We start from the raw sequence: 26,948 nt of genomic DNA, 5'->3' as shown, positions 1-26,948 counted from the left end.
GTAACAGATGTTCATTGTGGTCTTTGTCAAATCATTGGAAAGACTCCTATGAGCTTTGGTGAGTTTTAGGTTCTGGCCCTATATTGGTGATCTCTGTCCTATTCATAATGGAAAAATGGTCATAAGACCAAAACCATCATCACAAAGGACTTTCACTTTAACTGCCACTCAAAGATGGGCCACAGAAAAGCCGTAGCTAATTAGATCAAAAGGTGGTGAATCAGAAATAGTGTGAGACATAAGAGCCAGGATTGCCTTCCTCCATCTCACCACAGAAATATGAAAGATTCACCAAAATGCTACAGTGTGGTTTCAGGAGTTCTCTACATTTGCACACATGTAAATAGAACTAGTGCCAGTGTATGGTGGCAAAGAATAAGTGGCATACTCCTGGGTTTGGAAGAACTGTTAAAATCCACTGTCATGTATGACAAATGGCTTCTTCTGGTTGCTCTGTACATCCGCTATTAACACATGTACCACTGGATTTTGGTTCGTTTCATGCGAAGTACATCCAGTCCCTAAGAAATCAGGAAGGGAAGAGGGGGAAACAAATGGCTTTACATCACTCTGAAGTGACCCCGCTAAGCCAGATATTGGTGTTAATATGCTCCAGAGGTAGCCGTTTTTAAATCTCCTAGACCTGCAGGGTGGGATGGCTCAGAAGAAGGTGGGGCTTCTATGTGACAGAAATAGATATAACCTAAATATATAATTTTAAATTATAGGGTGCTCTCTCAAAATAAGCGAGGTAAAAAGGAATAATGAGCTAAATTAATATCTAGTTTAAGTCCATTAAAGAGTGAGACTGGAATGGGGAAAAAAAAAAAAGCAAAAGTGGAAATACTCTCAGAAGTCTCTCATATGATGGAAGTCACCTGTATCTACTCTCAGAAACCATGAAAGACACTTCTATGTAGTAAAAACAAGAATTTGTGGATTCCTGTCTGGCAATATTGACATCTGGCTAAGAGTGTACCTACCTGAAGCCAAGATTCTGAAAACCACACAGAAATATACTAGTTTTTGGTTGTTCTTAAAACTAGACATTTTTCCTAGGCAAAAACCTTTAAAAATTGCCACTAAGCACTCAAGTACAGGAGTAAGGGGACATAAACTACAACCACTGTGCCTGAAGCCTAGCCTCTCTCCATCACAAATCTGGGCTCTCCATTTCCTTCCCTGAGCAACTGGAATAAGAGAGGATCTTTTGCATAAGAATCCACTGTTATTCTGATATTCATCCTGCAGGGTAGGAAATCCCCTGCAAGTCAGGAGGAATTCTATGGCTCTGGGGGCCCAATTTTCCACTACAAAACACAGTTTGAAATATTTGTATCTTGCGAATGTGTATGTGCAGAGCTAGTCTCAAAAGTTAAAGCTGTCACTAAATTCCCACAATATGTACAGAGTACACAGAATCAGAAGTAGGGTGAAATTTTCAGTGACTTCCATTTTTCAGGAATACCTAAATCAGTTACATTCTAAGGTATTTAACCACTTCTGAAAATTATCTGTAACCTTCTTTATTTACATGAATGGGCTGGAGGTGGGGTTTGGTAGATTCTTGGGAACTTTAACTGGCTAAAGGCACTTACAACACCCCCAACACCTCAGCAGCTTTTACTGGTGTGAAACACGAAACTCTGAGAAATTAATAATCATAACAAGGAATGAGTGAGGTTAAAATCACTGCATTCCTTCCTGTTGTCACATTGCTAGTCTTTAGGGTGCATTCAAGCACATTTCTTACCCTATCACCTTTGGCACCAGGCAGACCTGGAGGACCTGGCAGTCCTGGAAGTCCTAGGTCCCCTTCAGGGCCCTGTGAAAACAAACCAGGGATGGAATGTATAACTATAACAAAGAGCCAAATTCTGGACCACTTACACACACTGAGTAGAATTTTATTCCCACAGTTGTCAAACTCATGCCACAGGGAAGTATTCAGTGCGAACAAAGGTGGCAGAATCTTGCCCATCCAAACAGTATTTTTGAAGATCTTATTATAAACAAACACAACTAGTCATACTTACCAGACTTTCCCCTCCAACTCTTGGGCTAACTAGTTTAGTTCTCTAAAACAAAACTCCTGTGATTTATCTCTCTCACACACACAAATCACTCTCTCTCTCTCTCTCTCTCTCTCACACACACACACACACACACACCACCCCCAGCTTGTACATTCCTCCTTAACAGCAGGCTCTTTCAGCTAAGACCTCTCCAACTGGGCTTCTAACTGCTTCTGAGTAAATACTGTTTGAGCAAAAGAGTAAAAGAGGACATTCACCATCTGTCCCATTTATTAGTTAGCAGTAGTTGCAAGCAGAAAGCTGGTCTTTCACTACTCCTGCTTCTTAAAAACGCGCAGCGCACACAACCCTAAAGCATGGGCTTCACGCAAAACAAAGAACCTATACATTTTTCTGCCTGCCTCCATCTTACAAACATAATACACTCTCAATGCAGTTTCATATGCTTTTAATTACAAACTACCAACAAGAAAGGTTACCAAATTATTCTTTCCCTCAAACTCCTTCCATATGCTGCAAATGAGTAGGTGAGGGAGAGTTCCTTTCGATGCCATAAGTTCCCTGAAAGTAAATATAAGCTGACAGGAATCAAAATATGCTGCTTACCAGTTTCCCTGGTGGACCTGGAGGCCCAGCCGGACCTGGCTCACCTCTGCTACCCTTTAAAAAACAGAAGGGCATTGTTACCATCTCAACTATTTATTTTCTAAGGAAGTGTAAATGAATGACCTTTTCCCCAGCAATCTTGATTCAATTACTGTTTATTATTGGGCTGTAATTAGCCTCAGGTATATTAACGCAAACAAATGCAAGAGTTATAAAACTAAAATTTCCTATAAAAGTAGTTTAGAAATCACTACACATCTGTGTCATGGCATACACTGCTAACATTACATTCCTGGATTTGTCTTGTAATTTTCAAACACAGAAACATATAATTTATATTACAATTACAATGTTTAAAACTAATGTGTAATATTTAGGGACACTCTGTGAACCCCCTTCCCCCCAACTGCTCATTACTAGCCACACTTCAGGGAAGCACTTGGTCACTTCATTAAACTCAACCCTATCCAAGACAGCACTTAAGCACATGCTTAACTTGAGGCATGTGCTTTTAAGTTTCATCAATGGGACTTAAATGCACACACTAGCCAGGTCATGAGACCCAGTGTGAGTTTGCATATCATAATCTGTCTTTTAACTGTTAACATAAAGTCTCTTACTTCATACAGTGGACACATTCAGAGCCAAATGTGAAAATTTCATGGGCGAATCCTGGTCAATAGCAGACTCAATAAGGTAAAAAAGGCCATGAATTTTATGAGAAGAAAAAAAACACGCTAACACTTCAGGGTTTTGTCAGGGATGTGATGACAAGCACACATCTTTAATTATGCTTTAATCTCACATCTTTACTTTAAGACACATATACACACTAAGATTGCAACTACTTAGATTTTTTACACAGCCTACTCTTGTTGAGGCTTTAAACATCAGCACGCTCTAACATACAGTAAACCCCCGACTTACGCAGGTGTTGTGTTCTCGCAACCCCCGCGAAGTCAGATTTCCTGTGCAAAACAGGGGAGCCAGGAAACTGATGAGGGCACCAGCACTGGTTCATTTCTTAGCTTCGGCAAGTGGAGAGGAGCCACGGACCAAGCAGCATCTTGCCTCCTGGCTCCCCTCTACTTACAGAGCCAGGAAACGGACCAGGACTGATGCCTTAGCAGTTTCCCCTCTCCTGTCAGTGGTGACAGCTGGAAGCCTGATTCTTGGCTGCCGCCACTGATAGGAGCAGCTGCCTCCCCTGACAGGAGGAGGGAAATGTGGGGTGGTGGCAGCGGTTTCCCTGGTCCTGTCAGGGTAGCAGTCGCGTTAACCCAAGACATGTGCAACTCGGTTGCACATTTCTCAGGGGTTTACTATATATATTATGAGTGAATTTCAAAATCTGAGGAAATTTTCAAAAGTTTCTAAGTCTCTTTTTCAAAAGGGATTTAGGGCCAGAATTTTAAAGCTATTTCAGTGGGAATTTTTGTGGTATGCTTTTGAAAAAATCCAACTAGGTGCCTAGTTTCATCTTTAGAAGCCTAAATACCTTTAAAACCTAGTTGTGAGTAGTCAGTGTCATTGAAAGACAATAGGATCTAGGCATCTAAATCACTTATGCCCAGATTTTTAAAGGTATCTGGGAATTTCAGTGCTCAATGTTGAAAGCCTAAATCTCAATTTTAAAGACATCTAGACACTTGGGATCCTAAATAAGTAACCATCCCATGTACCTAAATACCTTCAGAGGATGAGAATTAGGCTCCTCAATAAGTTAGGCACTATTCTGATGAGCACTGTAAAATCTTAAAACCCCAGGGCTTTAAGAAGTTTGAAACTGTTATTGTATACAACTTAGGGAGACTACTTGCTATGAAATCATAATGAAGCATTTAATGACAATAATATTACTTCCTTATGTAGCAGTGAAAAATTTAAGTTATAAAGAGAGCTTATTGTACTCTGTTGTGTGTGACTCTAAAAGATATGTCTGGCACTGGGTCTAATTATTCCAATATGGCACACAGTGGATATTTCAATTCTAGTTACTATTTAAGAATAAAAAAGAACCTGTGACACAAGTTGATAAAAGTAGAATGAAAGCAGATACTGAATGATGAAAGCAGAAAATGCATTTTACATCGTATGTCAGACATGCAAGGACTGGCTTCTTGGACAAGGCTAGAAAGACTGAACTCTCAAATTTTCTTGACATAATAAGGCAGCCTGCAGAGATCAAAGAATTTATGAAGATTTTTTTCCAATCATTTGCTCAACAAAGTTCCTATGCTGTTAATGTCATTATTTAAGAAAATATAATTGCTGTGTAATTTGTGAAAGCATTTTTCATAGTAACAGGCTGATCCTCACGCTCTGACCCAGAAAACCCAACACTCTCCTATAAATCCTCCATTTAACCACACTAATTCTGCATTATACTTGTACCTCAGAAATGTTATATGCTCTTCTAGATTTGAGGTTTAAGGAAGAAGATTTAATTTTAACTAGGCTCAGTTTAAAGCCCATTTATATCAGGATACTCCATATGGACCACTGAATGATATGTCAGTAAAAGATGTGCCCTTGCAACACAATTACATTGTCACCAAATAACTATTTGGGAACTGAATCTTGCAGGTTTTTGTGCTGTGGTACTAAATTTTTAATTTTTCCTCAATTGCCAATATATTTCATTGTTTCTTTAATCTGGTGAAAAAGTACACTGGGTGGTGTCAGCTTCTGCTACCACAGATACAGTCATTTATTCAACAGGTTATTTCAAACTAAGGCCACATTTCAGGCCCAGATGAACAGTGCTTGTCATTGACTGAAAGACAGGAAGACAGTCACTAAAAGCCACTTTCCGCCACCAACTACGCCTAGTCCTAGGACCAGCCAGGAACCCACATTAGTCTCAACCACAATGTAAGGCAGCCCAACCCCAACTCAGATGACAAAAATGAGCATGCATTGGTCCACACTGTTTTGGATTGTTATCAAGCAGAACCCATCATCAGCATGAATATATGTCCCCTGGAACGATAGCTGAAGCACGAATGGGCATATGAATCTTTAGTGCAGCTGACACGTGAGTATCTTAGGACACTAGCCTGTTCTCACTTTCAGGTATTGTAAACAAGAAGCAGGCAGCATTAGCTCCTGCAAATATAAACATACTTGTTTATCTGAACAATGGGATGAACATGAAGTAGGACTAAGTGGACTTGTGGGCTCTAAAGTACACATTATTTTCTTTTAATGGAGATTTTTGCACATAATTCTACATTCACAAGTTCAACTTTCATGATAAAGAGATTGCACTACAGTACATGTAATAGGGGACTGAAAATATCATTTCTTTTGTTTATACAGTGCAAATATTTGTAATGAAAAATAGACTGTGCCACTGCTCACCATGCTACTGCAGAGACACTTCTACTTTTAGTGTGTTGAATCAAAGAGCGCAGTGCAGTTATTGCTATGCAAGCTGAAAATCATATCCCTCACTCCTAGTGTAGATCTAAGCACTTCTAATACATAGTGCCCTTTATCTGCTGTTCTAATTAATGGCCAAAATGTGGCTGTCTGAAGGGGATGCAGAGTGGAGTATGCAAACTACTTCTTCCGCACCAATGTCCTGCTTTGGGCAGAGCCACAGCACGGCTGGGGAGAACAATTTGGGCTGCTTCCTACCACCACTGCATTGCAAGTTGCCTGGGAAGTGGTGAGGAGGGCTACACTCTCCAAGGATGACACAGCTGCCATGCTGGAGTATAAATGGGCTGTGCGCAGTTTAGCCCTCAAGCACTTTCAAAGCCACAGGTAAAAGGTGCCATCCACTGTGGCTCCTCAGGTGAACCTGAGCAGAGAAGGACATTGGTGGTGGTTATGCAAGGGGACAGTTCATCTGTCCTAATAATGCCAAACAGCGGGTAGGACAGGCAAGGACCTGGCCCAGTTAATGCTTACTATTCCAGCACAGAATAAACACACTCTGGAGTATATCTGAATGCAGTGCATACAGTTTTGTGATGAGCCAGTCAGGTTTCTTTCTGGGAACGTTGTCTTTGGCACAGTTCTGTTACCTCTCCTCCACGTCCCATGCCACCATCTAGCCTGTAGTAAGCGAGACCGCTTGCAATTAAATTAAACAATCTTTAAAAAAAAAATCTAACTTTTTCTAACACCTTAATATTAGTTTTATGCTATCAAACAGGATAGTTATGCCTCAATACTGCACATTCTCTGCCAATGCCACACTAAAAATTACGCATGGAACGTATGGAGGCAAGAGTGCAGATGACATTCTGTTAACCATCCTGCAGTATTTAAAGTTACCTGGGATTAAATGTTTAAGGCTATGTATGTATGCATGCATGCATATTAACACAGTAGAACTATAGATTCTGATAAGGATTAACATGCATTTGTTGCATGTAGCAAAAGTGATGACATGGCCTAAAACATAATTCTTTCAAAATCAAATCAGGCACAGGAGGGAATCTGGGTTCTTGTGGCTCACATAGCCAGTATGATGTTAACCTAGCTGCACATCTTTAAAATAGGAATAGGAATACTACCAGACAAACACACCCCAAGCCCCAGGGCTGTTCAAAAATCAACTTCATTATTTAGGAAGCTATAATAGAAAGAGAAGAATACTGTCAATACAGTTCTGCATACACAGTACCTCCTGAAAAAAAAAAAGCAGTCAAGTAGCACTTTAAAGACTAGCAAAATAGTTTATTAGGTGAGCTTTCGTGGGACAGATCCACTTCTTCAGACCATAGCCAGACCAGAACAGACTCAATATTTAAGTACATCCTGGGATAGTGAAGATATCTGACTGTCTCTTGCCATTACAGTGATATCAACTGAAGAAAATGAACCCACTATTTGAAATTGATGAATGTATAGAGACGTGGTATCAAAAAGTTGATTTAAGTGACATGATAATTAGTACAGCAATCCAGCGTACATTTCACGCTTAAAAAAAAATGTCTCATAATGGTGCCTTGGAAAGTAATCTTTGCAACACGTCCTAAGGAAAGTAATATAGCTAAAAACTGTTGTATATACACTAAACATATTTTAAGAAATAGCCAATATATAAAAGTTAATATGCATGCATGTCCCAAGGGTATTTACTGAGCTTACTATTAAAGCTTTTGAACCTTATATTAAATTCTCAAAATACTCACAACCTATTTAACAAATTCAGAACTATACAAATTGTTAACCTATTAGAAAAGCTGAAAATGAAGCAAAAGGAAAAAGTTTCTGGTATAAATTTGCCAGGAAGAATTAAATGCTGCTAAATCTTAAAAATGTGTGGGGAGGAAAAATAGTAGATAATTAGTTGAGGGAGCACAGTCAACCTTGCCGATTAGACTTGACACTTTGACATTTAAGAATTATTGCTTTTAGCCCAGCAGGCACAGTGACCAGTGTAAAAAGGATTTAAATCAAAAGTGAGTTCTGTAATTATTTAGAATGACTTGTAAAGTGATGCAAACATACTGTTAGCTGACAAAACAATTACAATGGAAAGGAAGATATGTTTGATTTGGAAATTAGAAGATGCAAGTTCCATTGTACTCTTGTTACACGTGAAAGCCTGTCATTATCCTGTTTTACTAAAGGAAGGCTGAATATTTCATAAAAATGTAAATGCTAAAAGATGCTTTTTTCAGCTGACCATCTCAATTTTCTAATTAAAATTAGATATTTTCTCAAGTGTTCATTTTCCTACACAGAAAATCCTCAGTAGTCAAACAGATAATATATGAACTATTCCAACAAACAAAGTATTTTGTCTGTTGTTGGAATAGGCTGCAATCTAATTATCTTCATCTTGAATCATTAAAATCTCCTCTGGTAAGCTAGTGTAAATATTGGATATGACAGCTCTGGTTTCTGAGCACTGACTGGGTAACAATGCTCTTCTGTAGATTTTAATAATCCAAATTATCCTATTACATCCCAAAGGTTCCCAAATGGATATGTTAACAATTCACAGGTTTTACTTCACCACTGAAATGCAATCACCAATGAGGAAAATGCAGCCATTATTTAATAGTTACTAGAAGCACCTTCAGGGCTTGAAAATTGACCAGCAGAAATTGGTAAGTGCCTTTTGCAGACTGCTTAGGTAAAAGGGGAAGACTGAGAATATTATTAGTAAAAGAAAAAAAAAGGATATGCTTAAATTAGTAACAAGAATCTTGGTCCCCCTATTCTTTTAACCCTTAAGACGGTGTGGTGTGTGGCTCCCAAGTCCCCTCATTTTCTTGGACCTGTTAGGAAAAAGATCTGTATAGCAGTCTTCTTGATGGCTCCTCCTTTTTTCCGTCAAGAGGAAAAGGAAGAACTCTAGCGCTCCCCCCCCCCCACCCGACTCCTGCCACAGAGCCCTCCAGTGGAAGAATGGAGGTCAGGGGTCAGAAAGAGGGTGGCATGTGGAATATGGGCTTAATATGAGTAAACGACCTTTGACAGTAAAAGGAACCTGGAGAGAAAAGAAAGGGAGGAAATGATCAGTAGGTGGTTGAGGAGTGTAGACAGGAAGAAAGGAAAAATTAGAAGAGAGGAAGAAGGCAGAAACAGAAAAGAGGTAAAGAGGACAGCACAAAAAAAAAAGAGATTAGGGGATAGGGAAGGAAAAACAGAAAAAAAATCATTCATAAGCAGCCATGGAATGTGTGATGACTGTATGTGGTGGATCATGAACAGAGCTTGTCAAAATAATTTTCTATAACTGTGAACATATAAAAATATGATTTTAAGTAAAGTTTTGTTTGTTTTTACATGTTATAGAACGAGGTCAAAATATTGCAAATGTCTAATTCTGACAATTGGATTTAAAAATCAAACTTGTAAACAGACTCAAAAACGTTGTGAAACGTTCCCTCTTTTTGTAAGATGATCTAGTCGTGCCTCTCCGGAAGCCCACTGTTCTATACCAACACAGCAGAACTAGCTCAGAGAATTAACTGATTGTTGACGCATGTGAAACAATGGTTCCATACTCAGAAACACTTTCTTACATAGTTACCATCACTGTTTAGTGGAGGTTGAACTGAAACTTGAGGCAACAGAGTGACAGTTTTATTTTGTCAGTAAAATGTGGAGCAAATGCACTGCCTGGCCGACCTCTCTGACTACTCTTACTCTTCGGACATATGGACACAAATCAGGATTTTGTACAAGCTCTTGGAGAGAGAAGTTCCTAAATAGATTATACAAGAGTGCACAAATCCCTTGACAAAACAAAGCAAGCAGTCCTGTAGCACCTTCAAGATTAACAATATTATTTATTATGTAATGAACTTTCATGGGAAAGACCCACTTCTTCACATTCTAGAGCAGAACTGAGAGGAAAACTGAGGAATGAACTAAACATAAAAATTAAAAAAGGAGGGAGGGGCCAGGAAAGGAAAGAGGGGGAGAGAGAAAAAAACCCTTGGGGATGTGTCAGTTAAGTGGCATGTCTGCCATTCCTATGGATACCAAAGTTGGGGAAATTGTCCTTGTAATGCATAAGATAATTGAAACCTTTGCTGAGTGCAGGGTAATATGTATCAAACTTGTGCAAGAATTCTGATTCAGATGTCTCCCTTTGTAATCTGGTGTTAAAATTGCTTTGTTGTAATACACAAACCATTAAATCATTAATTGAGTGTTGATGATCAACCCAAATCCCTTGGGTTACCCACCTGCGATAGGTATACCCACAAATATAGTTCAAATACTACAGAAATTAGAGTTTATTATGCAAAGCAGAGCATGTCTTCCAGTGAGTGTTTTACTTATGAGCCAGCTTCTAGGTTCATGTCCAGCTGCTCTGAATGCTGCCACCATATGAAACAACGACTAAAAATATCACTTAACACTGGAACTTCATAAGACTTCATACTAAGGCCATTATTTTTCTTTGTACTCCCCTTTCCAACTACAGGATCAATTCTATTGGAGAATAGTCACCCCTACACCTTCAGCAAGACTTATACTACTTCCAGCTTATGAAGAAACCACACAGCCACTACTCCTTCTTGCCACAAGCTGCAGATAACAGCTCCCAACTGCTAATGCTCAACCCAGAGTAAAAGATAATGCAGAGAGCACAAGGTGTGTAGAGTCGCCTCTCCTTGCATGCCAGTGCAGAAGTGGGGTTGGAGGAGGCAAACTATACCTCAGTAGTAGGAGCAGAGCTGTACCTGCATTCCTGAGAGCAGAGGTTGTGTGATTGGCATGACTACTAGCTGCACAAGGAGTACAGGGACTGCTACTCGCTCAACTGAACGTGCAAGTAATGACCAGGCAGAATTTTGCCCAAAATAAAGTGACTCTCCACTACCTGACTGAAACTGGACATACATTCCTGACTCTTCTGGCGATCATTGAAGCTGTACTGTGAAAGACTTGGACTTCCTGCAGTGCTTTCCCACCCTGGTTTCCCAGACAGCCAGCAGGAACCTGTGTCTGCCATTCAGAGTCTTTTTCTCCCTGGAACATGGCACTGAATAGCGTCTGTGTTTTCATCCGAAGGGTGGCCTATAGATTTGGGAGAATCAAATACCATGGCTGAAAATCTACTTCACTTTACTGAAATGTGTGTGTGATGTACTGTATACATTCCTAACACAGGCTGAACCTCTCTAGTCTGACACCCTCAGGACCTGACCAGTGCCAAACAAGAGAATTTGCTGGATCATGGGAGGTCAATGTTGTCTAATAGCATTACCAACACTTTCACTGCTTACTGGGATCTTAGAAGACATTTCAGGGTAAATTGCAGCCAAGTAACAGCACAGAACACTTAGAACCAGTGGGAAACTCAGACACACCCATGATATATGGTCGTCCTATTAACTAAAATCATGACAGATTACAGACGTTGCCAGACGAGAGAGTGCCAGACTAGAGAGGTTCAAATTGTATGCTATAATGATAACACTTGCAAGCTGTCTCTCCATTTTTGTGGACTTGAAGGAACTCTTTTTCTACATTTTTTGCTGTACTGCTTTCATGTTTACAGTAACTGTTGTGTTACTGAATGATGATATAAAATGAGGGGACCACGTTTTCCTCATCTCTGCAGAGGCAAACAGAAAATCATTATATTTAATCTGCATTGAATGTTTCTGTCTGACATCAGGGGTTTTGTAACAATTAACCCAGCTTGTCAACTTCTGTTTCTCTGGACCATTGATTTCATAAACTCATACTTTCATGTTATGAGATTAAAAGCATAATTTAGCAGATTATCTTGCATCATCAATGTAGAGAGGCACTTTTTTCTGATCTAATTATAACTATTTTGTGTCTCACAAGTATTTAAGAGATCAATGCCAGGAGAACAGCTCAGAAAAAATTTAATCCCATCCAAACCAACCCACTTGGAGGCTTTCAATGAACTAAGCTTTTGTGAGTATAGTTATGGCAAGTTTAACACTGAAACACTGTGTCACAACATGCTGAGCATATGTGGTCATGTCATCTATTTTTATACCCTTCCTAGGTACCCAAAGGCCAAAAGTCATGTCAAAGTGTGTTCCAAAGGAAAAAATATACATATTCAGCAAATGAAAATGCAAAACAAAGAAACAGAGAGGAAAAAGGTATTCCTGATCTTTAGCTGAGAATTTTTGAATATTTAAAGTCAGAGAACAATTGGTTTATATGAACCAGTTTTTCTGCTGGTTTCTCCTTACAAGTAAATTACTAATTATATATCACAGTACAGGGCCATAATGCTTCAAGTGAGCACCCCTGGAGTGAAAGAGAAGAACTTGCAAACAGTGTCCTTTTCTGAGCATCAAATGAAGTCACTCTCTGCATGTAAGTTATCCAAACTCACACACTGTCTGTTGGGAACCATTTCCAGATGCTCTAAGTTACAGCAGTTTCATGTTCTTCTAATTTCTCTCAGGAACAAAGAGAGTGCCACATGGTGCCACATGAGAGACAGAGACTGAAAATCAAAAAGCTGCTCCCAGCCCCTGAAAGCCCCAGACTCTGTCCCTCTCTCTTCAACCTTGCTCCTCCTATTCCATACTTCCTCACCGCTTATTCTTCTTACCCTGGCATAGCCCACCTGGCAAAATCTTCTCCACTTTCTTTTAATTAAGTAGTGCTGTGGAAGCAATCACTAGTGAAGCTACCTGCCCCTTGAACACTAGTATTTTCAACCAGAAGGTGCTGCTATGGTTCACAGCACTACCACCCAGCCCCCATTACCAGTAAGTATTATGTCTAGTAAAAGCATTACAATTGCACCCAAAAACAAAATCCATGTTTAGCACACCAATGTTCAGTGTGTGTGTGTGTGTGTGTGTGTAAGGCACTAGCTCAGCGCATGTGATGGTGTCTGTTTTTAAGAGCTTCCCTTTACTGATAACTAATGCAGTTACTTTCTTAGCTTAAGTGACATGATCATGTCACTGGTGTTGAAGGTGTTGGGCTTGGTTCCCTCTTTTGACCCTTGGGGTGTGTACATGTACATTCATGGGTTCTTCTGTTTGGATCTGGGGATTCTGCTCAGCCCATTATGAAAACAGAGTCTATCTGCAAAAGAAAGATCCACGTTTCAATTTCAAACTCAGCACTCCCCACCCCATAAAAGAAGCTTCTGTTTTGCGTTGAGTCCAACTGAAATCTGGGCTAACTGGAATTGTGACCACAATTGTTTTGTTTTGTTTTCTGTGGGTTGTTGTGCATCCATTTCATTAAGGAGTCAGAGATCTTAGTGTGTTCCTTAAATAACTGGTACTTATGATCAATAGTGTATACAGCATATTATTGGGTTCATCAACCAAGACCTGAGACATTACATTTCCAAAAACACACAATAGGAAAGAAATCAAGTACTTACAGGTGGACCTCTTGGTCCTATGGGGCCCTGTACCCCCTGTGGTCCTTGTTCCCCCTGTTTTCATGATGATAAGAACAGAGCAGGTTTGAAAAGAGATTCTTTGCACAAAATGGGAGTGTTCTTATGAAAAACTTAGAAAAGAAGAAATGTGATCTTACAGGTTTACCAGAATTTCCCATCAAACCTGGTTTCCCAGGAGCACCTGCATTTCCCTGTTAGACAGAAAGGTGAAGATGTTAGCCATACCAAGCTACCAGTTACCTTACCACTTCAAGAGAATTAAGAAAATAACAAGCGGTGAAATCAAGTCACCTGGAGTACCCAATTTTTGCTCTTACTTTTTATTCCCCACATGATTCCCCTCTATTCAATTCCTCTAAGTTCTTCCGTTACTTTTGTACAGCAAACAAGCACGCTGATGGGACGACATGTATGAAAGCATGCAATTTATTTAAATTGAACCCCATCTTCTAGTAAAATCTCTCTTCTGAGTTGCTCACAGGTTTCCTCAAATAAATTTCTTTTGGTCTGAAATTTTCAATCGTTTAGTTCAGGCCACATATGAATATTGGTGGAGAGTTTGAGCAGAAATTGAACTGTTGCAATCAAGAATGCTTGTCATTTTATCCATTTAATACAGCTGCATATGTTGTTCTTATTAATGATCAAATCCTTTCTGAAGTGTGCTATGCTATTTGTGTCAATTATGTCCTTTAGCAGTGAATTCCACAGAACATGCTGCTTTTTGAAACACACACTTTTTATCGTGTTTGGAATCAGCAAAACCTTTTCTCACCTTTTACACAAGGTCAGTACAACTGTCACAATGAAAGAATTGCAAAACTGCAGACAACCCCCACTGATTAAGTTTTTGTTCACTTATCTGGCAGGTATAATTTTTTATGCCAAAAGATATTTTTCATTGAACTACTATGACGTGTGAAACAAAGCTGCACTGGCTGTTTAAGAATTTGCTAAACACAGAATCCAGTCTTAGAAGATAGGAAGTGCATTATTTAAACTATTTTACCTTTGGGCCAGAAAGACCTTGGGCACCTGGGGAGCCAGGCAAACCCTAAAAGAAACAACATTTTAAACATCATCTATGTGTTATTACAGAGTCTGGAAAGATACAAAAAAAACCTGCTTCAACTTCTGTTAAAAATGCAACTTAACTGTCTCACAATTGTAATTTAAATGTTTCTAGTCCATTCATCTGAAGATCTCAATACAATTTCCAAATAACAAACCGTCCAGTGAAACAGAGAAGTAGTACTATGCTAATTTTATCATTAGGCAAAAGGCAGCACAGAGCAGAGAAAGACTGTGCTTTTTTCATGGTCACCTGAGTCACTGCCACTGTTAGAAATGGAAATGCTTATAGTACTCAGAACTCCCCACTCCTATCTTATGCTCAAACTACAATATCTGCCCCCCCCCCGCCCCGCCCCGCCCCGCCGCTCTACAGTCCACATTCCCGCTCTTATATACAATTGTTCACAGCAAGTGTTCTCATTAGTTAGGAAAAAAACAGCAAAATACAGAACCAACATTAGAGTGTGTGTGTGTGTGTGTGTGTGTACATCAAATGATATTTTAACTTAGTTCCTTCAATATCTTCTTTGACACAGAGAAGCAACTATTGTGAGAGGAATATCTGCAACCAGCCCAGGGAGTATTCTTTACCCTGGCCCTGGAGGTTGAATTTTTCTCTGCTGACAAATGCCAAGGAAACAAGGTTTTTAATTTGGAACATGGTGTACTATCCATATTCCCAACTAATTCAATATTTCAAATCTATAAACTACAAGATTAAAAATAAAAACTTAACTCCTTGTACGGTGTATATTTCATTGACTGTGACCAAGCCACGTGAATTAAGAACAGCACTGTGTATTTTAACAGCAGAGTAGCGCCATGCTTTTATGTGTGTATTTTAGGGTAGCCTACATTTGTGCTTAGTCATTTAGACTGTTTGAATTAAATGAAATCCTTATAACACTCAAATGCAGAGAGCTCCATAATGGGACAATTGGAGATTCTCTCATCACAGGCAAATCCCTCACAGACAAAAAGCATGTGTGGCCACCAGGTTTCCCCAGTTCCTTCCATATAGGATATTTTGGGGCAGGATGAAAGTATCTCCAAGTTTAGCCCCTTCAGCCCTAAACTCCCCCACCCCCGACTCTAGCAATCTGAGAACAGAGGTGGGGATTGCACAAGGGATTATTCCATCGGGGTACACTCGGCCAGCCTGGTGCTGTTCTAATTTGAATTTAGATCAGTTTGGCCCCCCCAATCAGTCTGGAGATTAGAGAAGGTAGGAAATGATCTTTCAATGCCTCACTTCTTGAGCTGCCCCCAGATCAGCAGAGCTGAGGACTTAGTCCTCAGTGTCGATGAAGACAAAATCCTAATATACAAATATCCAAATGCAACTTCAATCCTGTAATTCAAACATGAACAAAACAGCAGCAGGATAACCATAACCAGGGGTCTGCAACCAAAATAGTGAGAAGAGCCATGTTTTCAAATTCAGTTACAAAATCAATACTTCAAGAGCCGCAATGCACGTGAACACGAGAAAAGTTCTTCAAAAATATATAGAAAAATAATAAAGTCAAACAGTGTTTTTGTAACCCCTATGTTTTGAACAGCACACACACAGTGATTTGTACCAGTTAGAAAGTTAAGTTACTCCATCCCCAAGCTTTACCCGCCATCCCACAAACCTGATCCTTATCTCCAGGTTTATCCTCTTTAGTCCCAAACTGACACCCCCCATCTCCAGGTTTAACTCCTTCAGCCCCAAACTGCCCCCCATCTCCAGATTTAACCTGACTCAGCATACAAACATAGCTCACCTTCGTGACCATCACCACCTCCTCCACGCTGCTTCCCCTGCCTCCTCCTTCTCTGTGCAACTATGGAAGGCTTGGTCACCCCTCCCCACAGCTCTCCTGCAGGCTTCCCCCATGTGCATGGTAGGCGGCTCCCTGCCCTGCCAGCTTTCTCCTCTGGGGCCACCTGCCCTGCTGGCTAACTTCTGCAGGGCTCCCTTTCACAGCTGACTGCTCAGCAGCTCCAGAGGCTGCCACCACCTGAACAAAAACGCTAAATTCAGTTTATGTGGCAGCAGCCTCCAGAGCCACAAGTGGCTTCTTAAAGAGCTGCATGCTGCTCCAGAGCTGCATGTTGCTGAGCCCTGACCATAATCCTCACCTCTTAGAGCATGAAATCTAAAACATATGCCAAATAAATAAATACCAATAAGAAATCCTGGGTGCTTATGTTAAAATTTATAAGACACTCAGAATAAGATTCAGAAAGGTATTTAGGCAGTTCAGTGTGTGATGAGCAAGTACCTAAGCTTAGATAGATAGGTGAACAAAATTATAGAGAGTTGATGAGTAACAAGAATTGAATAAAGAATAAATACTGGTAGAAAGAAGGAAGACAGCACTCTACTGATTTGTAAACTAATCAATTTATATTTAAAACTAAACCATACTCATAAACCCCTGCTATCAGACAAGGCGTAGTGCACTTCTCTGCCTGGATAAACTTTGCCAAGTTAAAAACATTTTGGGACACATCCTCAAATATTCCTACAATACACAGAGCAAAAGTCAGGGGGCGCTGTGTAGCGCTTCTGCTTACAATGTTCTCATCCCGGTGTCCATGCCTTCTAACATGAGCTCTGTTAGAGTAGCCTGTGGGCTGTTATTTATGTCTGCAAGACATTGAAAACTGGCCCAGAAAGAACTCCCACTGAAGTTGCATGCTGTCCCAACCTTTTTCAGTCACGTACTTCCCTTTTACGCCAGCAGCCAGAAGGTTGTTTTGTGTGTAACCCTCTATTATGGCTATGCACTTCTGGATCATCCTTGCATTGGTGTTCTGCTTGGGCCATTCACTCAATTCTTCCACCCAAAAGTATGAGAACAATGAGACACAAGGCTGGCACAAGACCACCTGAGAATCTGGTCTCTTCTTTCTGTTTGAATGCAATAGGACTTTCACATATAAAGAAGCAAATACCTACTGGCAGTCCTTGAAGTCCTGCATCACCTGGGGCACCAGGTTTTCCTGGTTCACCCTGGAAAAAATGATTTGCATAAATTACATACAATTATATTAAATAAATGAGAAAACAATGTTTAGAAAGCAGAAACAGAGTGATCTAAGGCATTTAGACAGGGCTAGTTTACCACAAATTACTGTAGTAACACTCATAAACCAAAAGCTGTCACACAAATGACAAACATGCAAAATATATAGGTGTGTGAGGCTACTGTAGTTAGAACAATGTGAATCACATAACATGTAAACTGAGCTAGCTGGATAGGATACCGTTAGCCTACCTTTGCTCCAGGCATTCCAGGGATCCCTTCTCGGCCATCAACCCCTGGCAAGCCCTTGAAATACAGACAGCATATGGTTATGAAGAACATTCTTTGCTTGTCATAATGCTGTTCCCCAGCTTTTACAACGTAAAGGACCATGACAGGGAGCAAATTTTTAAAATAAATTAGATATACGTACAGCTTCTCCTTTAGGCCCAGGGAGACCATTTATTCCTCTAATACCTTGAGGACCCTAGAGAAAAAAAAAAAAATTAAAGTGACATATGCATGAAGCATCAATACATGGATGTCTTAGGTAAGTAACCTTCAGCATATGTAACTTGTGATATATAATATTATATACATAGTATATATAGTATACTATATATATAATATATAATATATAATATATAGGATAGTATTTACTTGTAAATATGATTTGAACTCACCCTGTCTCCCTTAGGACCTGTCTCTCCCCGTTGACCTCTCTGTCCCTGGTCTCCCTGCAGGAAATATTTTCAGTTAACAATGAAGTCAGAATACAATTGGTCATGTTGATTAAATGAAATCAGGTAGAACATCAAAACTGAAATTCACCCCTGTGCAGAGGGTGTATGCTTGGCCCTGTGCAACTCTTAAACCCAGAATGAAGGGTTTAGGTGGATTTAAATGGTATGTGGCAACTTTTGGAGTCCCCCTCTAAGTGGTGAATTTCATGTGAGTGGCACAGTCTTACATTACTTGGGAACATCTAAAACTCTCAGGCCGTGTCTACACTCGCATCCCTTAATCTGCAAACTGAAGGAGCGTCTACACTCACCCTCCCTACCGCGCCACCAATTCAAGAAGGGGCACAGTAAAGAGCGGAGCAGAAGATGCTAATGAGGCACGGATTAAAATATCTCACACCTCATTAGCGTATCCCCATGAGATCTCACTTCCAGAAGATCCCCTCCTGAAAGCAAAGCTGCCATGTAGACAGGACTCCTTTGGAAGGACATGGGGGTCCTTCCGAAGGAAATCCCCCTTCCAGAAGACCCTTATTTCCCAAACATTTGTGGAATAAGGGTCTTCCAGAAGGGGGATTTCCTTTGGAAGGACCCCTGTGTCCTTCCGAAGGAGTCCCATCTACATGACAGCTTTTCTGCCAGAAGGGGATCTTCTGGAAGTGAGATCTCATGGGGCTACGCTAATGAGGTGTGAGATATTTTAATCCATGCCTCACTAGCATCTTCTGCTCCGCTCTTTACTATTTCCCTTCCTGAAGTGTGGGGAAGTGGGGCGAGTGCAGACAAAACTTCAGTTAAACCAGTTAGAGTTTGGATGCATAGAAAGATCTAGCTCTCACCCTGCCTTGTAAATGCTCTTTTGTTTTCACATTTATCGATACTCTATTTATTCTGCACTCTCACTCTATAAACAACTAAAAGGTCATTCAGTGGAACCTCTCGAAAAAAGAAATCATTTCATTGTGAGGATGGAAGATCTCTAAGTCCAATGTATGCTAGTGTCAATGCTGATTAGTCCATTTAGGTAATCAGATGTAGATACAACATTTTCTCAAACCTTCTTAAGATATATTAGATGGTGCTTCTCTTCTCTTCTCTTTATTGGATCAAAACACTGTTCCCAGAGTTTAGGTAATTATGCTCAGAAGGTGAGCAAATCTATATATTTTTCTGTGGAGGAAGCAATAATGAAATATGTCTAATCTACATTGAAAGTAATGTGTAAGGGTATATCTACACTTACTGGAAGATTGATGCAGTGCCAGTCAATCTTCCAGGGTTTGATATAGCACACCTGGTAAGGCTATACTAAATTGAACCATTACGGCTCCACCATCAACCATGGTACTCCTCACTGTTGTGATGAGTAAGGGAATTTGAAGGGAGAGGGAAAGTAGCAACCATCACTCACAACAAGTGGTGGTATTTGACCTCTCTCTCCTTCCATTCCCTTCATCTCCCCCTCTTCCCTCTAGTTTAGCTAGATTTGAAAAGTGAAAATCTTGGAAACCAGTGGGTATGTGTGAGGTTGGCTAGGAAGTGCAGAAAAATGGAGGCCCCCGTTGTGCCATCTCTCGGCATTACCTCTGAGGGTAGAGGTACTGGTCATTCTTTAAAAGTTTGGAGTGTGTTGCATTTCAATACTGAGTATAACATACAAATAGGCATGTTTTCACTAAAAGGGCAGAGGTCTGGAGAAAATTTGGAAGCCTTCATAAGAATTTGGGTATTGTGGCTTCGGCGTCAGGAAGAGATTGTCTAGAAGTTGGGACTTTGAACAGGAAACCTTTGGGAAAGTTAGACTGAATGCCTGAGCTAACTGGAACACTAGTATAGCTGCTGGGACTGCTGAAAATGAAAGTCACCCCGCAAGAACATAGCAGAAACATCACGCTGCAGTAAATCAAGGTGGGGCTCGAATAGTTCCAGGAGTCTCACAGTGGCAGCCAGCCGTAAAGGGTACAATGTTTTCTAAAACAATGGTATCCAAACTGAGGACAGGGATGGGAACTAGAGATGCTTGTGGCCCCAAAGACTCAATTTGTGGCCTTTCCGTGCAATTGTATGAAGAAGAAAATGTCCCACAATTTTTAAACTAGGGTTAGGGTTCAAACTAATGTGTTTGAACTAACTTTATTCCAGCAGGGATCCAGATGGGGACACCTCTTCTCTGATGGCCCCAGAAGCAGTGCTGAGGTGAGATGGGACCGTACTGAACAGCTATAGTCCCATTGCTTCTGTAATTGCTATGCATTTTACCAGCCAGGCATCTGCTTGAGAGACTGCACAAGATACTGGAGAAAGCAACACCTGTTTCATTCCCTGTTGTCCTTTCAGGATGTGGCGCCTAGGAGAAGAACAGAACCTCGACTGGTTCTGTCTTTGCCAAAGCTGTGACAACCAAGGAACGATTCCCCTCCCACCACCACCACCCCCAGGGGAAATGAGAAAAACATTGACATGCAACATTAATAATGGCTTCCTTATTCTCTGCTTACTCCAGCTCGGAGGAGCTGGAAGTCTCTGCTCAGTCTTCTCTGACTTGTACTAGTTAGACATGCCCCCTAAAAGCCACATGCCAATCAAGACTAGCCAGGGCAGAGGGCTTCAACTACTCCTCCTTTCGGCCCCCCCAGAGCCAGGGGCTCCATGGTGGCTGATGTCACACGGGGCTATGTTGGTTTCATGCCCACAAAGCACTTGTAGGTGCTTTCCAGTCTGTTTTGCCACAGTAGAGCAGAGGGCCTGCTACTGACTGTGGTCCCTTGAGCTTGGTGAAACAATATGTTCAGCTCTGGAGATGACAAGATTAAACAGCACCTCTGTATAGAATGTAGGAGCTCAAAAGGCTTCAGACTTCCAACGTGGCAGTACACCACCCACGCTACAGATAGGACAGTGTCTGCTGTGGCTGTTGGGGAATTAACTAAGGGTTAGCTCCAGGAGTCCTTAAAGACCAGCTGCCTCTGGTTTCTGACTAATGTAAGTGGTTATTTAATATTAGTTCTGAAAACATGTAACCTTTCAAAATCATAACCAACCTCAATGGCTCAAATTCTTCTTTCATTTGTACTGATACCAGTGGGATAACATGGAATTTACAACGATCAAATGTGACTAGAATTTTCCCCTTTGGTCTTGCTTTTTCCACAGACCAATTGCACTCTGGTATCAGAGATGTAAGGGGAAATTCTCACTTTCTAGCTGTAAGGAAAAGACTCCATAAGTTACTTATTACTTTCTCTCTGTTTCAAAGATCCTTCAATTTGTTTCAATAAATCCTGAGGGGAAACCCTTTGCCAAAGCAGACAGCCTCCTGCTTTATTTCTATAAATGTGCTTAGAAGTTAGTATCACTTTGAAGCATCTGGCTGACACAAAACTTTACTTACAGATACACCAGGAAGCCCTCGTGGACCAGGGTCACCATCCGGGCCACGGGCACCCTACAAAATAAAGAGAAAACACATGATAGCAGGGTTGAAACTTTGAGATATGCCCAGCACCATGATATCTCACTTACTTCAACAGAAACTGCAAGTGCCCTGAACCTCTCTGAGGCTATGTCTACACAGTAGCCCTCTTTCAAAATAAGCTATTCTGGAATAGTTATTCCAAACTAGTTGTTCCAAAATAAGGGTGCTACCCACAAACATGTATTTCAAAATATCACTTAGCTATTTCAAAATACACAGTCTGCACACGTAGCGCTAATAATTATTTCAAAGTAAGTGCTATCCCACATCCTAACAACACCTATTTCAAAATATTTATTTAAAAATAGGCACTGTTCCTCCTGCAATGATGTTAACCGATTTCAAAATACCGCACCTGTTATTTCAAATTTATTTTGAAATAGCGTGTGCATAGTGTAGATGACAGCAAAGTTATTTCAAAATAATAGCTGTTATTTCGAAAAAATTTGGCTGCGTGGCCATAGCCTGAATGTGGCTCTGAGTTATTATCATCAGTGCAATGGGTTGGGACAAAGTGTCTTTTTAATCTTTTTTTACACTCTAGTTTGCCTTTTGGGGCTTTATATAATGAAATGACAGCAAATGTTATACGTGAAATTATACCGTTCCTCTATCAAAATGTACTGAATAGTGACAAATTAAGCCACTTTAAACTATTTCAGAACAATTTGTTGTTAATCTTAACTGAATGCCTACATTGTACAAAACCAGACTGCGCATATATAGCAGAATGGACTGACACCAACCTGTGAATTGCGACTGAACAGTTCAAAATAATTGATTTTTATGGAATGTCTCAGAAACTGCCTTGAAAATTGCTTTACAGAGAAAACCAGTTATAAGCCAAAGTGAAAAGAAATGACTTCAGAAAAGAGTTAGAAAGGATAAGGAATGTGTGTCTCAGAAAAGAGGTAAAAAGTATTTTACATAAATGGGAAAAAGAAGCGTAAGTGGCCAAATAACAGAGGGGGTGAAAGGGGAAGCAGGGACATGTGGTTGGAGCTGCAGAACAAGAAAGAGGCAGAAATTAGTCAGTAAGAGTTGCAGAGTAGTCAGGAAAGGCTGGTTATGGAGAATTTAAAAATCAGAAGGGCAGCTGGATTTGATTTCACAGGTAAATAAGAAGTCAGTGAAGATGAATTAGAAAATAGAATGGGACACTTTCACGTCCTGTATTGAGAGATTACTATGGTCACTGCACTCTGGCCCCCAAAAACTTAATATAAGAATCATGTAAGAAGAACATGAATCTGTTTGGGACGTTATTAATGAATGGATAACAATTCAGATGATGGTGATGATAATAAGTGGACAACAAGTTATGTTCTTAGGTTCTAAGGAGATGCACGTGGCTGGATGGAGAATGGATATCAATAGGTCGAAATAAGTGTTATATGTTGCTGCCTCTGAGTGAGTTTTACTTTCCATTGTTGTCTGCTGGATGCACAGATTGCATCTGCACCATTCTGTTCAATGACTGGCTACTAAAACTGAGTTAAAAATCCATGGACCAGGGCAAGCAGGTGAAAATCGGAGACAGAAAAATTTGGACAGGTGGAGGAGGATAAAATCAGGGAAAGGAATAGTTAATAAACTAGTTTTATTACAAAAGGTTATGCCCAGCATAAATAGAGTGACCATATATTTCCTGGCCAAATATGGGACATGAGGGAATGATGCCATCCTGGCCAAAAGGGGACAGATGGTCACCTCCTTCGGAGTCAGGCAGTGGATGCCCTGTGCTGGGGGTGACTTGGGCCAGCAAAGCTCCTGGTTCCCCACACCCAGGGGAAGTCGGGTGGAAGCTGCATCACCATGGGGGTCTGGCTCCAGCTCCTCCCAGCCGGGGGAAGCCAGGTGGCAGCTGCATTGCTGTGCAGGTCCAGCTCCCTGCAGCCAGGGGAAGTCAAGCGGCTAGTAAAAAAGCGGAATACAGGACAATTGGCCCCTTTGCAAAATAAATCAGGATGCTGGGATGACAAAAAGGACATGCCTAATTACTATAAGGCTTGGGGAGAGGGAGAAAAGAGAAACAAACTTGACAGAGTAAGTTCACGTCAACAAAATTTGCTGATGTGCTGAACGCATTTACTCAGAAAGGAAAGGGCTGCCTGTCCTCCTGACCAGAAGCAGGATGTTAAAACTGTGGAAGCATACTTGGTGGGAGAGGGGAAGTGCAGGCACAGGAAAGGATAGTATCAAAAGTTTCAGGAAGGCTAAACCCAGTAAGAACCCACTGCATAGTGACCAAGGGTTTAAAAAGTGAGATGTAGTGGCCCACTCCAATTACCAGCTGCATTATATTTTATGGAAATAATTGCTAATACTTACTTTGTTCCCTTGGGCTCCCATGATTCCAGTTATGCCTCTCAAACCTTGAATCCCCTGGAAATGAAAAGTACTGTGACCATTTAAATCATACTGCTATTTTCTGATCAGAATGTTGTAGTTATCAGATAGTAGACTTCTCAAGGTATTAATTATTTTGTCATTATTTTACTGCTTCACTCATACATAAAAAGCAGTCAAAATCTTCTGCATTAAAATGTTTAATGCATATGGTAATTTGAAAAATTTTACCATTAATAAAACATCAAATTAGGACACAGTCTAGGGAAATTGTCAGATTGACCAAAACTGCACCACACCCTCAAACGCATACAGTTCAGGGCCCGCAACACACTTATTGTTCATAAAGTTGAAGTAAATCCCTGAAAAAATCAGACGGAGAGGAACCTGTTCTACATCCCTTATTTACAAAATCCTTTACAAATGATTTTAGTCTTCCTAGTCTACACAATAAAGCCAGACCTCTGGCTTAGCAGAACCCCTTTTTAGGCTGGCATCACTTTCCCTGCCTCCTGAATCCTGGATGATGAGGGAAACACTTAAAGATATTGTGATTTTGAAGAGCTATTAGTAAAGCCACCTACTAGTGGTGCAGCGTAGTTAAATGATAAATGTGTTATTTTCTGATGAATGCACAACGAGAGCCTGTATGGTCATGGGCAGGGCCACTAATTAGGAGGGTGTTAAATGAGTAGGCCTGGCTGATGATGAACAGTATAGCCCCCACTTTAGGTCCAGAAATGAATTTTTAGTACAATGAGCTCAGGCAGCTACTTTATCAGGGAGATTTTATCAGTCTGAGGTACAAGAAGGGCCTAGATACTTCATTCTGTGAAGTCTCTTCTATTTCTGTGAGCTTTAACCAGATGTTTAGGTTTATCTGGACCTCCATGATTTAGGACTTAAAAGTCATGAGCATGAAGAATTGTTCAGGCCTACTGAGTGATTTTATTTCTCCCATAATTGCACTAATTGACTCTCCAGTCAAACCTGGATACAGTAAGCATTACAGAATTCTTTCCAGTCCCAGAAAAATATCAGCCTTCCCCACCCACAATTCTTTCTCCTGATTCTCTCCAGGAAACAACAAACTAAACACACTATGACAAAGGAACTAAGCATGCCATGATTAAGTCCTAGCTCTGTTGTTGGGAGTGACCCTCTTGCTCCTTCCTGTACCCTACTTCCTGTACTTGCCTGGGAAACTGGAAGGAGGAATGATCATAGAGGAATCAGCTAAGGAAGAACAAGCAGGAGCAGGAAAATCAGGACTCTTGAGAGAATAACAATGATACTATGAAGGAGTGTGCTACAATCTGCTCTGTCATGGTGATCACTAAATTACACTGAGGCTCATATTACCGTGCTAAAACTAGACTTGTTTCACATTCCCTCTCAGGCTGGAGCTCAGACTCTGAAATATGGTGAAGAGTAAGGTCACAGAACCTGAGCTCCAACCCAAGTAAGACTATCTTGGGGGCTAATTTTAGTGCCATTGCATCAGCCCATATCTGTAGATCTGGGGTCTGAGATTCTTTACTGCAGGCTTTTGTAGTTCATTTTGTTTTTGTCAGCACAGGTGTACCATAAGTCTCACGTTGAGCACATGTACCTGTTTTTGCAGATTCAGGGCCTATGTTGTCATAATCTTGCACCATAAGGCTAGTAAAGCCCAATTAATTATTTAGTTGTCCCATGTACTTTAAAAAGCAATATAAGGCAGAACACACTAATTATTACAGTGTGAAAGAATTACAAGAACCAAGTCATAGCAGCAGGAAAAACAGTTTTGAGGTTTCACTATGGACACGTTTCAATATTTTTAGCTTTCTTCATGATGTGTCATATTAGTAAAAGATGGATGTGATTATTTCATGTCTAATGCTTATAAAAACAGATATGGTGACATGAAAGAGATTGACAGAATGATTCAAAAAGGAAATACTTTACTGGAGGGCCTTGAGCTCCAACTTCACCTATGACTCCCTGGGCACCTTCCTCACCCTGGAAAAAGAAAAGAGAGAAAGCTGAAGCAAAAACCCATACCAGGAATGGTAAAACACTATGGCTGTATGTGCCACTTCTTTTGGGGAAGAAGTGTCTTCCGGAAGGAGGGTTTCCTTCTGGAAGATTCCCATGGGCCACGTGTCTGCATGTGTATTTTGGAGTCTGGAAGATCTTCTTCCAGACTCCAAACTACATGCCCATATGCAAATGAGGCATGGGAAATTTACATCCAAGCCTCATTAGCATCTTCCGGATGGCTCATTACCATGCCACTTCCGGAAGGAGCGGCACATGTAGGCACAGACTGTATGCATAAGATTTACCATGTCTTACTTATTGATTCCTGTCAACATTCTGCATTGAAGGAAACCTTGCATAAAACCCTGCTCCAAAGAGCCTACACTTAATCCTAAAATGTATAATACATTGGCTCATGAAATCACAACACAATTCAACTCTCTGTATTAAAAACATTCTGTCCTTGCTGCATCATTGCTCATGCAAGAAATGTGTTTTAAGAAGGAATATGAATGAAGAAGGTCATTTTACTAAAGAAGCAAAAGTATTTTTAATTTAGGCTACATCATTTAATTTTTCTCAGAGCTAGTAATACCAGGCTTGTTAATAATAAAGGTTAGTATGGAGTCTGAAAACTAGATATGTATGCTGGTTCCCACCTGCCCCTCCTCCCCCCGCATGCAATCCAGCATTACCCTTCAGTGTTGTTATTATTAAACCAAACACTGTGTCTTATTAATCCAGATACTTTCCTGGAGACCAGCACCCTCCCTTATGCTG

At 40.5% G+C, this 26,948-nt stretch overlaps 1 protein-coding gene across 1 annotated transcript in view; it reads right to left on the bottom strand.

Annotated features, from left to right (window-relative positions):
• The window catches only part of COL9A1 (collagen type IX alpha 1 chain), a 105,704-nt gene that overhangs the window by 20,608 nt on the left and 58,148 nt on the right, over nt 1-26,948 (bottom strand). The window contains exons 18-29 of the mRNA XM_074988877.1: nt 26,094-26,147; nt 24,126-24,179; nt 21,711-21,764; nt 18,260-18,313; nt 18,010-18,063; nt 17,829-17,882; nt 17,510-17,563; nt 14,495-14,539; nt 13,623-13,676; nt 13,465-13,518; nt 2,643-2,696; nt 1,754-1,825 (exon numbers count right to left, since the gene is read on the bottom strand). Of these exons, the coding sequence (XP_074844978.1) occupies nt 1,754-1,825; nt 2,643-2,696; nt 13,465-13,518; nt 13,623-13,676; nt 14,495-14,539; nt 17,510-17,563; nt 17,829-17,882; nt 18,010-18,063; nt 18,260-18,313; nt 21,711-21,764; nt 24,126-24,179; nt 26,094-26,147 (657 nt within the window). The remainder of the gene's footprint in view (nt 1-1,753; nt 1,826-2,642; nt 2,697-13,464; nt 13,519-13,622; nt 13,677-14,494; nt 14,540-17,509; nt 17,564-17,828; nt 17,883-18,009; nt 18,064-18,259; nt 18,314-21,710; nt 21,765-24,125; nt 24,180-26,093; nt 26,148-26,948) is intronic.

The sequence above is a fragment of the Carettochelys insculpta genome, chromosome 3, assembly GCF_033958435.1.
Source record: "Carettochelys insculpta isolate YL-2023 chromosome 3, ASM3395843v1, whole genome shotgun sequence".
In the NCBI taxonomy this organism is placed as follows: Eukaryota; Metazoa; Chordata; order Testudines; family Carettochelyidae; genus Carettochelys; species Carettochelys insculpta.
Note: the sequence above shows the minus strand (reverse complement) of the source record. Positions and strands in the feature narration are given on the sequence as shown.